Below are 13,281 nucleotides of genomic sequence, written 5' to 3' on the forward strand. Positions count from 1 at the left end.
CGATCATCTGGTGTAAAGGGTACGTCTGTGTGGCGTGAGGTACTGTGGTATAGTTGGAAGAATGCAGACGTTGGTGTTGGACTGAGTTGGTTTCGTTCCTGGATGTACTTCTGCTTCGTCATGGGGCCTCAGGAAAGTCACTCACCTTTTGGAGCTTTAGTGTCTTCTTCTATGAAATGGTGTTTGTTTTGGAAATAAGAGTGGGTGAGTGCCTATCTTGGAGGCTGACAGTAAATGGTCAACAAATGATACTGTTATTGTTTTTAGGGTTCATGGGTTTGCTTAACAGTTCAGTGACTTACGTGGGTCCTTGGTCATTAGATGTAACACTGAGCCACTGTTTGCTTTAAATGGGACTCAGAATTTTAATATGAGCACAGGAGGTCAGACCAATCTGGAACCAAACTATGCTGGTTGCTTTCGCTCAGCATTCGGAATAGTTATTATAAAAATGTAATCTAAGCCTCTGCCACTTTTACTTTATGGACAATAAGATATTTTCTCTTAGTAAGAGAATTTTATTTAAAGACTTCAGTTTTTTGGAGCAATTTTAGGCTCACAGCAACATGGAATGGAAAATAAAGACAGTTCCCATGACTCCCACACGAGCACAGCCTGCCCATCACCAGCATCCCCATCAGGGTTGGTACCTTTATTCCTATCAATGAACCTGCAGTGACGCTGCATCGTCATCATTCAGAGGCTGTAGTTTACATTAGCCTTCACTCTTGGTGGTGTACACTCTGGGTTTTGACAGATGTGTAATGATATGTGTCCACCACTACAGCATCATTCAGAGTAATTTCACTCCCGGCTCTGCTCTGTCTGTTCATCTCTTTCTTCCCTTTAATCCCGGCAACCACTGACCTTTTCACTGTCTTTATAGTTTTGTCTTTTCCAGAATGACACGTAGTAGGACTCAAAGAGTATGTAGCCTTTTCAGATCAGCTTCTTTTAAAGAAGAAAAAAATTTTAACCTCTAAATTCTGTCTACAAAAAATATATTTGAGAAGATGGCCCCCTTGAACTCAACGCGCAGCTTCCTTCAAGGATCCAGAAGACAGGAAGGTGACTTGTGCCCTGAAAGCCAGGTCATCGGCAGCCCTAAGGCTTAGCAGGTGGACATGTTGCAACTGCATTAGCCTCACACCTTCTTTCTCATGATATTTTTAGCTGTATTGGGCCGAGTCCATAGTGTAGAGTTATAAATAGGGCTGGGTGGACACACATGGGTAGGCCAATAACTAGGTGCCTCTTCAAACCTGTGCCCTTAAGTATTTATTCCATGTTTATTCATTGGAGAGGCTAAGTCCTATGTGTGGGGAAAAGCAGAAAAGGAAACGAGTTGGCTGGCTCTGGTACACCTCATTTAGCAGAACAAAACCGGACCTTAAACGTCAGTTTGGCCCGGCCAGTGTGGCTCAATGGTTGAGCACTGACCCATGAACCAGGAGGTTTCTGTTTGATTCCTGGTCCGGGTTTTGGGCTCGATCCCCAGTAGCGGGTGTGCAGAAGGCAGCTGATCAATGATTCTCTCTCATCATTGATGTGTCTATCTCTCTCTTTCCTGTCCTCTCTCTGAAATAAATAAAAACATTTTTAAAACATTAAAAAATATATCAGTTTGGTGATTCCTGGTTGTTAATAAATCTCATCAACCACTCCCTCCCCTAGTAGCTTATCAAAATATATCCTCTGGTCAGGAGCACTTTCTGGCAGGTACCTTCTTTCCACCTCCAAACACACCCAGTGATGAGGTGTCTCTTACAGGTTTGGGCTCTGTGCCCAGCTGGCCTTTGCCGACCTAACTTGGTCGTCCAGCCCTTACCCCTGTGGAACCTGACAAAGACGGCTTTTCCGTCTCTTTCTTGCAGTCCCTGAGGAAATCTCCCAGTCAGGGGGAGAAGCCCTCCGGTCCCCCCTGTTTTCCTCTGTGCAGCTGTGGGGATGTTCATAGAAGATGCACAAAAAGCTCTGCTAACCACTTTCTGTTCTGCCTCCTGTCCGGGCGCCCTCACCTGGGAGGTAAAGGGTAGGAAATGAGTAGGAGAAGAAGACCTAAGGATGGTGAAGGGGAGGACGTGGGGCTGGACCCTCCGTTGGAACAGCATCGTGAACACCCAACAGACTGGTCACCTGGTCACCTGGGCAGAGGTTGGCAGCCATTTTCAGTAAAGGGCAAGGGATTAGGCTTCCTGGGCCATGTCATTGTAGCATGAGAGCTGCCATATATACTTGGTAAAGGAATGGGCATGGCTGTTCTCCACTAAGACTTTATTTTGTTGACATGTGTCCATTCTTACTTTGCTGGCCACACAAAACAGGTAGTGAGCTGCATTTGGCCTGTGGGTGGCTGACCTGGTCTGGGATAATCCAGGAAACCTGAAGTTTGATGGTGTCTGTGCTTCCTGTGTATTCTCTATAGAGACCCTTCTTGTGCTCACTTAGCAAAGCTGAGTGAAAAACAACTTTGGAAATGCTAAGTGAATCCAAGGAGTGGGAGTTTTGCTGACCTTCGGGCAGTGGAGGAGAAACATCTGCCCCGGAGGCCAGCTGAGATTGCAGCAGCAATAGGCAGAGAGAGACCCACGGGGCGGGGAGGGAGTGATGGCTGCACATCAGAAGGCCTGTCTTTCATTTAGTGCTAATCCCTTGGCGGTTCTGAGTTTGGTTTTAACAAGGGAAGCCAATCTTAATCTCCACACGTGTTGTTTGATAAAGGAACTATATCATTTATATTTCAGAGCTCTTCATTTCAGATATTTTGTTGAACTTTAAAAAAAAACGCATTTTAGTACTTTTAGTATGTGAATGCCATGTTCACTTTTTTTAAAAAAATATTTTTATTGGCTTCAGAGAGGAAGGGAGAGGGAGAGATAGAAACATCACTGATGAGAGAGAATCATTGATCGGCTGCCTCTTGCACACCCCACACTGGGGACCAAACCCGCGATCTGGGCTTGTGCCCTTGACCAGAATCAAACCTGGGACCCTTCAGTCCGCAGGCCAACGCTCTATCCACTGAGCCAAACCAGCCAGGGCACCATGTTCACTTTGTTTCTTAAATGAATGGAACTTTAGCCTTGAGGATGAGATTTGCTGGCATGTGAAATGCTTGTACTCCTAAGCCAAGAGTTCATTCATTTTTAGGTGATAAGTAGCTATTGTTAATAATTTATTTCATGTTTAATTAATTTATTTTTGCATATTTAGTCATCTACCATAATTTTTATCAACAGGATCCTTACTACAGATTTAATGACCTTAACTACAGATGGATCTCCTTGGATAACTGGACCTATAGCAAGGAATTTCAAATCCCTTTTGACATTAGGTATGTATGTGTCTATGTCTATATCTATATCTATATCTATATCTAATCTTTATGTATTTGTTTATTATTTAAGCTTTTTTTCTTTCCCTGTCTCTGCAATAATCTCTTATTTTTTTAAAATATATTTTTATTGATTTCAGAGAGGAAGGGAGAGGGAGAGAGAGATAGAAATATCAATGATGAGAGAAAAGCATTGATTGGCTGCCTTCTGTACACCCCCTACTAGGGACAGAGCCTGCAATCCAAGCCCGAAACCCAGGCATGTGCCCTGACCAGGAATCGAACGGAGACCTCCTGGTTCATAGTCGACATTCAGCCACCCCACTCTGGCCAGGCTAATCTCTTGTTTTTTAGGTTGTGTATCAGAGAGTTATTCGACTAAAGCCTTGTACTATAAAAGTGAATATATGATTATATTTTGACTTATAGATGAAGATGGTGCCACGGATCATGAGTTATGAAATTATGTCCTAATCACCCCAGCCCGTTTGGCTCAGTGGATAGATCATCAGCCTGTGGAGCACAGGGTCCTGATTCAATTCCATTCAAGGGGATGTACCTTGGTTGCAGGCTCCTCCCCAGCCCGGGCCCTGGTCAGGGCTCCTGCAGGAGGCAACCAATGAATGTGTTTCTCTCACCTGGATGTTTCTATCTGTCTTTCCCTCTCTCTTCTACTCTCCCTAAAAATCAATGGAAAAATATCCTCGGATGAGGATTAACCAGAAAAGAAAAAAAAGAAAGAAAAAGAAATTGTCTTAGTCATTTTTCCTGTGGTTATAATGAAGTCACCTAAACCTGGTCAATTCTCTTACCTGCATTTCCCCCCCCTGCTCACAGTAATCAATAGAGCATATCTATACTAATAAAAGGGTAATATGCTAATTAGAGCAGATGTCTTTCAGACATCCTTCCGGATGTCCTTCTAGACAAAGCTGCAGTGGCTGTCTGAGACTTAGGCAAGCTGAGATGGCCGGCAGTGGCAGCAGCAGAGGCATGATGGGGGCGTTGCCTTCCCATGATCAGCCCGCTTGCCTCCCACAGAGGGAGGCCAGGGGCAGCAGCAGCGAGGGGGCGTTGGGGCATGTGCCTTCCCCTGATCGGCTGGTTGCTCCCCACAGCCAGTAGAACATCCCCTGAGGGCTCCCGGACTGGTAGAGGGGGCAGGCCGGGCTGAGGGACTCCTCTGCCCCCCAGTGCATGAATTTTCGTGCATCAGGTCTCTAGTCTATACTAATAAAAGGGTAATATGCTAATTAGACAGGACGTCTTCCGGACATCCTTCCTGACAAAGCTGGGTCCGGGAGAAGCCGCCTGCGGTCCTGAGTGCCTGTGGCTGTGGCCGGCCACGGGGAGGGAACCCCGGGTTCCAGGTGCCTGCGGCTGGCCAGAGGAGGGAAGCCTGGGTCCTGGGGGCCAAGGCAGATGTGATTAGGGGTGATCAGGCCAGCAGGGGTGCAGTTAGGGGTGATCAGGCTGGCAGGAGAGATGGTTAGGGGCGATCAGGCAGGCAGGCAGGTGAGCCATTAGGAGCCAGTGGTCCCGGATTGCAAGAGGGATGTCTGACTGCAAGTTTAGGCCCGATCCCAGCAGTTGGACATTCCTCGAGGGGTCCTGGATTATAGAGGGTGCAGGCCAGGCTGAGGGACCACTCCCCCACCCCCCCGTGCATGAATGCACCAAGCCTCTAGTATATTTATAATATTGTCAAGTAGGATCAGAGATACAGCATTTGTTGAGTGTGGTATTAACCAGCCATTGAGACTATTGCTTTGGTGTCATATTATGTCATGAGGCCATGAGGAAAAGCATGTTCTAGTTTTCAGTAATTTTCAGTAATGTTCTATGAAGCAGAATGTAACCCAATTATGTCTACCACTGTTATTGCTAAATAAAAAAGTTCCTCAGTCCCTTTTATAGGTCTTTTCTGGAAATCTCATATAAATGGGATTATATCACAGGTGGTCCTTTGTGCCTAGATCTTTCACTTACCATGATAATGTTCTCACAGATCATCTGTGTTACCACATTCACAAGTACAGTAAGTCCTCACTTAATATTCTTGAAAGAGAAGCTTACATATAACAAGGCCAGTTTTTACCATAGGTGAATTGATATAAATAAGAGGTAAGTTTCTAAGCCATAATCCTGGTCACAAAAATATCACCAAACTTATAAATGAGGACTCAAAACACTTCTACTATTAAACATTGAGATAAATAGGAGCTCTACATCCATTTAACAAAGATAAATAAGCACAAATAAGATCATGATTTTTCCAACCCACTAATTTCAGTTCAGGGTCCCTCTCGAGGCAGCTCAGGGCGCAAGCGGGACCTCACACTGGGGCAGTCTACTCTAGACACATCAGCTCATCTTTGGGAGGTGGGGGGAAACCAGAGTCCCCAGAGAAAACCCACACAGACGCGGGGAGGACATGCACACCCTGCACAGATGGTAGCTCATACGGAATTGACTTTTCCCCCCACAATGTTATAAAGAAATGACATAGAACAAAACAACATTTTTCAAGGACTTGCTGTACTTGGTTTCTTTTATTTGTCAAATTAGATTTTATTGTGTGGATATACCACGGTTTACTTATTCTGTTCTTCTTTAAGTTCTTGTTTCCTTCTTAAAGTCTTTCCTTATAACGTAAACTCCAAAAGGACCGTAGTCTGTCCAATAAGACTATACTACAAAGTAGGAGACACAGAGCTTTCTCTTTGTTTTTAGGCTTGAATGCCAACCAGACCACAGCCTTCTTAAATTTAGAGACTGTTTGAATTTCCTGTGAGGCTTAGCAGAGTGCTGATCACATGATATTCGCTCACAGATACTCGTTAGTTGGTTAATGTGTTCTCTTAGATACTGTTGTGAATTTAATACCTTGTGAAAATGTTTTGTGTCTATTATTTAATTTGGTTTTTAAAAGAACTTTGTGAAGTTTTCTAGAAAAAAAGTTAGTGAATTTGGAAACTGTAAGTTGTTCTCATGGTTTTATGGTGATTGGAATATTATGAAGAAAGATAAGGATCACTCAATATAAAAATGTATTAAACTAATACTTCTCTAAGTTTCATTGGAAACTGATTATTAAGGATGTATATTTTTGGTGAAATATTTATTCCTTTAGTTCTTAACTAATGAAAAAGGACTTATCTAAGTTAATGTTTTTTATATCCTGTTTTAAACATCTTTTCTTTTTTTTCAGCCAATGGCAAAAAGTAAATTTGATTTTTGAGGGTGTTGATACAGTTTCAAAGGTCCTGCTCAATAATGTTCTTATTGGGAAAACAAACAACATGTTCAGAAAATATGTAAGTACAAAATAACATCAGGCAAAAAACTCCCACTTATATGTGTTTGCTCATTGTTATTGTAAGTAGAGAAAGCTGAGTGTACTAGTATATTTGCCCATGCAGGCTGGTACAAGCTTTGCGTCCGTTACTTTATTTCTCAGTTGACATATTTGTAGAATGATGAAAACACTGCAAACCCTATGGAGTTACTGTGAGGACTTAGTAAGCTCACAGTATAAAACGATGGGCACAGTGCTTGACACATGGGAAGTATTCAACAAATGCTCTTCCCTTCTCCATTACTCGATGATCCAGAGTTTCATGGGAAATGAAAATTGACCCACCATTCTAAAAGAAAATGTTCCTTCCTATCTGGAATAATGGCACTATGAGGTCATATTTTGATCTCTCTTCCCTTTCAAGGGTAGACTTTCTAAAACAAAAATAAGTTATGACTTAGAAATACATGCTATTTATAGCAAAGAGTCAGGTTGTCATGAAGCGTCTAGGAAACCCTTGGCAGTTCAAGGCCATATGTAAATAGCCAGAGCACACATTAGAGAGCTAAATATATTTTCTACGTGCTCTGTTTACTAGGACTATCATCTGTCAGTAAAAACAGAAGGAGAAACCTAGAAATCCACGTTCAGGCAGGAGAATGTACTCAGTTAGAGCTAAAAGCCGGCCACTTAGATATACTATTTTGGAAAAGTGCTTTCCTTCAGAAAGGATCACTCTAAAGATTTCAGTTGCATCTCTTCTTCCATCGTGTATAGGCCTATATCTAAAACGTTACACACGAGGCTTCTTCCACATTTGCTCTTTCCTTTTAATTCAGAATTTTGATGTTACCCATGTGGTCAAAGCCCTAAACTCCCTTGAGCTGCGTTTCCAGTCACCGGTGCTGTTTGCGGCGCAGCAGAGCAGGGATCACGCTCTCTACGAGGTGCCCCCAGACTGCCCGCCCAGCGTACAGAAGGGGGAATGCCATGTCAACTTTATTCGAAAGGTAATGGTCTTGCAAATGGATGGGAGACTTAACCTCTTTTGCCCCCTTCGTGGGATTAAAAAAAAAAAGAACCAAAAGAGTATATGAATTTTTGTCTTTGTCAGTTTTTTTTCTTGAAGCATGCTTCAGAATTTAGGTAACATCAGAAAAAGAAGTCAAACAGGTGACTGGTAATGTAACTTTACGAATTATTTTTCAACATTTAGATTTATCAAACTCTTCACCAGACTGTAACGTTCATATTTACTAGTGATTCTTGTTACATTAATATATTTGTTGACATGTTCTTGTATTTTACTGGTAGGTTCTAATCCTATATAATAAAAGCCTAATATGCTAAGTGTCCTGTCCTCTGGTCAGTCATTCAACTAATCAAAGCATAATATGCTAATGATATGCTAAGACCAATCAACTGCTCACTATGATATGCACTGACCACCAGTGGGCAGATGCTCTGACCAGTAGGTTAGCTTGCTGCTGGGGTCCGGCCCATCAGGACTGAGTGAAACAGGCTGGCAGAACACTCCCTGGAGCCCTCTCAAGGTCCCTCCCCGGCTGGCCAACCTCCTGCATCCCTCTCTGGGCCCAGTCGTGCACCGGTGGGGTCCCTCGGCCTGGCCTGCGCCCTCTTGCAATCTGGGACCCCTCAGGGGATGTCAGAGAGCAGGTTTCGGCCCAACCCTGCAGGTCAGGATTCGTGCACCAGGCCTCTGGTAAAATATAAAAAAAGATAACAAAAGCCATAAGAGAATTTTTCTCTGAGTCTGATGTTAGTCTAGATGACTTGGATTGATTCTAGTTTATGGTTGGATTAGTATTCTATGTGATATTTAGCTTTTTATTTTTAAAAATTATTTTAATTGTGGTAAAATACATATAACATAAGATTTACCATCTTAACAATTTTTTAGTGTACAAAGCATATTCACACTGTTTTGAAATCAATCTCCAGAACTTGTTTCATGATGCAAAACTGAAACTCTATACTCATTCAAAAATAGCTCATTTCCCCCTTCTCCCAGCCCCTGACTCCCACCATTCTTTGTGTTTCTGTGAGTTTGACTCCTTTATGTATCTCATATAAGTGGAACCATACGGTATTTGTTTTATGACTGCCTTATTTCACTTACCATCATATTCTCAAGGTTCATCCATGTTGTAGCACATGTCAGCATTTCCTTCCTTTTTAAAGTATGATAATATTCCATTGTATGTATGGACCACAATTTGTTTATTCAGTCATCTGTACATGGGCATTGCTTCCACCATTGGGTATTTTGAATAATGTTGCTATGTGCAGATATACAAATATCTCTTTTGAGACCCTGCTTTCAATTTTTTTTTTTATATCTACCCAGAAATGGGATTACTGCGTTCCCTGAGAATTCTATTTTAAATGTTTTGATGAAGTAGCATTTAATCTGAACAACAACTGTAATCACTGGTTTCAGTGTGAAGACACTAAGCGTGTTTTTTCAGCGGCTCGTTGACCAGAACCTCAGTTAGTAAATTCTGATTAGTTATGTTAAGCAGCTCTCTGTAGGCTGGATAGACGGACCATGCAGTCACATTTCCTTAAGATAAACACTAAGGTCAAAATTATACCCCCATCTGTTTGACTCAGCCTGCCCAGATTCGTGTCGATAGCCACGTGTTCACATGGCTGTAACTGGACAGAGTGTGCCCGAGCAGCCAGGCATCCCGTGGAACACTTGTGTACTTACACTTCTGCTTAACCATCAGCTTTTATTTTTTGCCTTTGGCTTCAAATGGCACAGCAGTTTTAATACTAGAGGTTGCTCTTTCCCCTCTCCGTTTCCATCTTTCACCTTCTCTCAAAATGAGGACTTCCTGGGTCCTAATGTGAAAAGTTTACTTTTCGGGTCGTCGGTAAGGTGTATATATGCTCTACTATGTCCATGTAGGAGTTTCCCTATACTCCCTGGTCACCTTGTGGCATTTAAACCACGCTTTCAAGTTAACTAGATCGAACAAAATCCTTTGTCACTGGTATCAGGAATCAGACCCAGGTTTCTGCTCGCATAGTGTGCGGAACTAAACTTGGGGCAAACTTGCCAGCAAATGAATTGCATCTTGGTGTTTCTGGCTAGGTTGACCTGATCCAGTAGGAAGAAGCCTGAGTTGGAGACCAGGTCAGGGAGAGAGATAGAAACATCAATGATGAGAGAGCATTGATCGGCTGCCTCCTGCAGTCTCCACACTGGGGATCGAGCCTGCAACCCAGGCATGTGCCCTGACTGGGAATCAAACCATGACCTCCTAGTTCATAGGTTGACGCTCAACCACTGAGCCACGCCGGCCAGGCTCCAGTGACTCTTAATATTGTATTTTCAGTCTGGACCTCTCTTTAATTCCAGACCCGATATTCAGCTGCCTATTTGGCATCTTCACTTGGCTGATTCACACGGACGGAAGGCTCAGTGTGCCCAACACTGCCCTGGAGATCTAAACCCCTCTCCCACGGCGCCCTGTCTTGCTGAATGGAATACCATACAGGACAGCTGCTCAGGCCAGAAACCTAGGAGTTATTTTTTGATACCTCCCTCTCATTTCCCCCCTCTTTCAGTCCACGACTAAGGCCTTTTGATGGTGTGAATGTTACTTAAAACTCTTCAGTGGCTCTTGATCTGCCCACGCTCCATTTCTACTGCCATGCTTGCATTCAGTCTGTCATCATTTCTTGCATGAAATATTGCCCGGTCACCTGACTCGTCTCCCTACAACCTCATTCGCCTTCCTCCAGTTAATTTCCCACACATCAGCCAGAATGTTCTTTTCAGACAAAAATTACAGCACTTTCCTTCTTAAAACTCTTCAACTGTTTTCTAGCCCTGGGCAGGTGGCTCAGTTGGTTGGAGTGTGACCTGCACACCAAAAGTTTGCAGGTTCAATTCCCGGCGGAGGTGTGTATGGGAGGAGCCAATCAACGTTTATCTCTTACATCCATGTTTCTCTTTCTCTCTCTCTCTCTCTCTCTCTCTCTCTCTCTCTCTCTCTTCCTCTCTCTCTCTCTCTTCGATATCCTCTTGTAAGGATTAAAAACAACAACTCTTCAACAACAGAAAAACTCTTCAACCTTTTCTCATTGCCTTTAGGCTAAAGTCTAGAGCCCACCACCACTTTTCCAGTCTTCTCCCACCTCTTCCATTGTTCTCTCTTCATTTCCTGAAGCCACCACACTCTCTTGCACATGTTGTTACTTTTGAAGGGGATGCTTCACTTCCCTCTCCTCTCAGCACACTGGACAAATGGGACCCACCCTTCAAGTCTCCATATAAAAGTCGCTATTATTCAGGAAATCTTGCCTTGATATCTCCTCCCCCCACTTGTTCCCTGTCTGCTTCCTTTGTATTTGTGATTATTTATTCAGTGCCTGAATTTCCTGCGGTTCTGTGAACACTATAAGCACAAGGACTGTGTCTGATTTGTACATTGATGTACTCCCAGCCTAACACATAGAAAGCATTTTACAAATATTTTTGAATAAGTAATAACTTGTATTTGGAGAGGTTGTATGAGTATAAGTGATTTGTAGCCCTTAGTGGGGAAAATAGTCCGCCTTAGAAGCTGTTGATTATTTTTGCCCTCCTCTTTCTCCCTATTCCTAATAAAAAATTACACATCTGAATTTACAAACTCTACAATAAATATCCCCGAGATGGGTTTCATTCTGAACACGAGAATCTGATATTTATGCGGTGAATTTAAACAGATAGGAATGTTATGAAGTGGTTTTAATTCTTTGTTTTTCCCTGACATGGAAACAAATTGATTTCTGTCTCTGATAAATGAAGCACTTAGCAAATAATACTGAAATGGGAACAGTTTGGCCAAATCCTCAGGCTGTGTTCTACAAATGCTGTGTTCAGAAAGATCTTAATACTTCCTCTGGGGCTTGTTCCTTTCTAAAAGCCGAACTCAATGTCTCACACATTGTAATTAGCTGCCTTTTGAAAATAATTTTTTCTTTCAAAATTAGAAATAGAAATTAGTACTAGTTCACTTCTGGTGGGAATGCAGATTGGTGCAACCACTATGGAAAACAGTATGGCATTTCCTCAAAAAGTAGCCTGTGGTTTCTACCCTCAGCCAGCCTGGCCCTGCTTGGGCCCAATTGGGGCCGGGCCAGCCAGACCCCACCCATGCATGAATTTGTGCACTGGGCCTCTAGTAAGAAAATAAGAACTTCTGTTTAACTTAGTGATTCCACTTCTGGTAATATACACTAAAAACCTCAAAACACTAATCAGAAAGAATCTATGCACCCCTATGTTAATAGCAGCATTATTTACAATAGCTAAAATTTGGAAACAGCCCAAGCGCCCATCAGTAGATGAACGGATAAAAAACTGAGACATTTACACTATGGAATACTATGCAACTGTAAAAAAAAAAAAAAAGAAAAAAAAAAGAGGGACCTCTTACCCTTTGGCACAGCCTGGATGGACCTGGAAAGTATTATGCTAAGTGAAATAAGCCAATCCAAGAAAGACAAATATCACATGATCTTACTTATTTGTGGAATCTGGTGAACAAAATGAATTGACCAACAAAATACGACCTGAAGCAAGGGACAGACTGACATACCTCGATGTGGGATTTGGGGGACAAGAAGAGATAAACCAAAGACCTTATATACTTATATGCATGGCAACAGGGTAATGAAGACCTGGAGGGGCTGGGAAGAGGTGGTAAAGGGAGGGAAAATGGGAGATATCTGTAATATTATCAATAACAACAATAATAAAAAGAAATAATAATTAGTAAAAAGAAGTATAAATTAGAAAAATTGTGCTTGAAAAGGGATTTATTTTAAGGGAACCATCTCCTGCTTTTGAATTTGACCCTTTGTAATTAAAATGGAAATGGAAATGTGTCTGAAGGGAGAGAGAGCTAGCCAGGCTGGATAAGAGTGGCCACCTGTGCCAGTGAACTGATTGTTTTTGGGCTGTGAGTTCAGAAACAAGTATTTCTGAATTCATACTAGTGGAAAATAGGGGTTGGCAAGTCTAGCTAGAGTTTCTTAAACCTATTTATAAATATTGTAATCTTCCAATGTGTTTCCTCATTCTTTATAGTTATTCCAATTAAATACAATATCCTCTGTAGTTATTACATTTGAATATAATATTCTCTATAGTTATTCCATTTAAATACAATGGTAAGTTAAGAGATATTTTTGAGAAGTCTAAAAAGCAACTCTTCTGTTGCCTCAATGTAATATGTTTTTGGAGACCAAGTGTACATAATTAAGTTTTATGTTCTTAGAACATTTCTGCAAAATTTAACTAGTTGATATATTATTATCTATTTCTATGTAATCAATAATGCCGGAAGTTATCAGCTTAAAGTAGCATTTATTGTCACAGTTTTTGTCAGGAATGTGTGGCTTAGCTGGGTGTCTGTGGCCCAAGGTCACTCATGGGGTTACAGTTGAGCTGTGGACCAGGGCTGTAAACATCTCAATAGGGGGTGGGACTGGCCTGCCCACCTCCTGCAGCCCCTTCCCCCCAGCCAGCCTCGCCCTTGATGGGCCTGAAGCCCCTCCCCCTGGCCAGCCCAACCCCAGATCGGCCCCCACCACTAGGGTGGGGCTCGCTGGCCAATAGCCTGTGGTC

The 13,281-nt window shown here is 42.5% G+C and overlaps 1 protein-coding gene across 2 annotated transcripts in view; it reads left to right on the forward strand.

The window, feature by feature from the left end:
- Positions 1-13,281, forward strand: part of MANBA (mannosidase beta) — a 102,419-nt gene that overhangs the window by 11,550 nt on the left and 77,588 nt on the right. For both annotated transcript variants that reach the window (XM_081085547.1, XM_081085546.1), the window contains exons 2-4: positions 3,240-3,334; positions 6,546-6,651; positions 7,472-7,642. In XM_081085547.1, the coding sequence (XP_080941673.1) occupies positions 3,240-3,334; positions 6,546-6,651; positions 7,472-7,642 (372 nt within the window). The remainder of the gene's footprint in view (positions 1-3,239; positions 3,335-6,545; positions 6,652-7,471; positions 7,643-13,281) is intronic.

The sequence above is a fragment of the Myotis nattereri genome, assembly GCF_964212035.1.
Source record: "Myotis nattereri genome assembly, chromosome: 1".
NCBI lineage: Eukaryota > Metazoa > Chordata > Mammalia > Chiroptera > Vespertilionidae > Myotis > Myotis nattereri.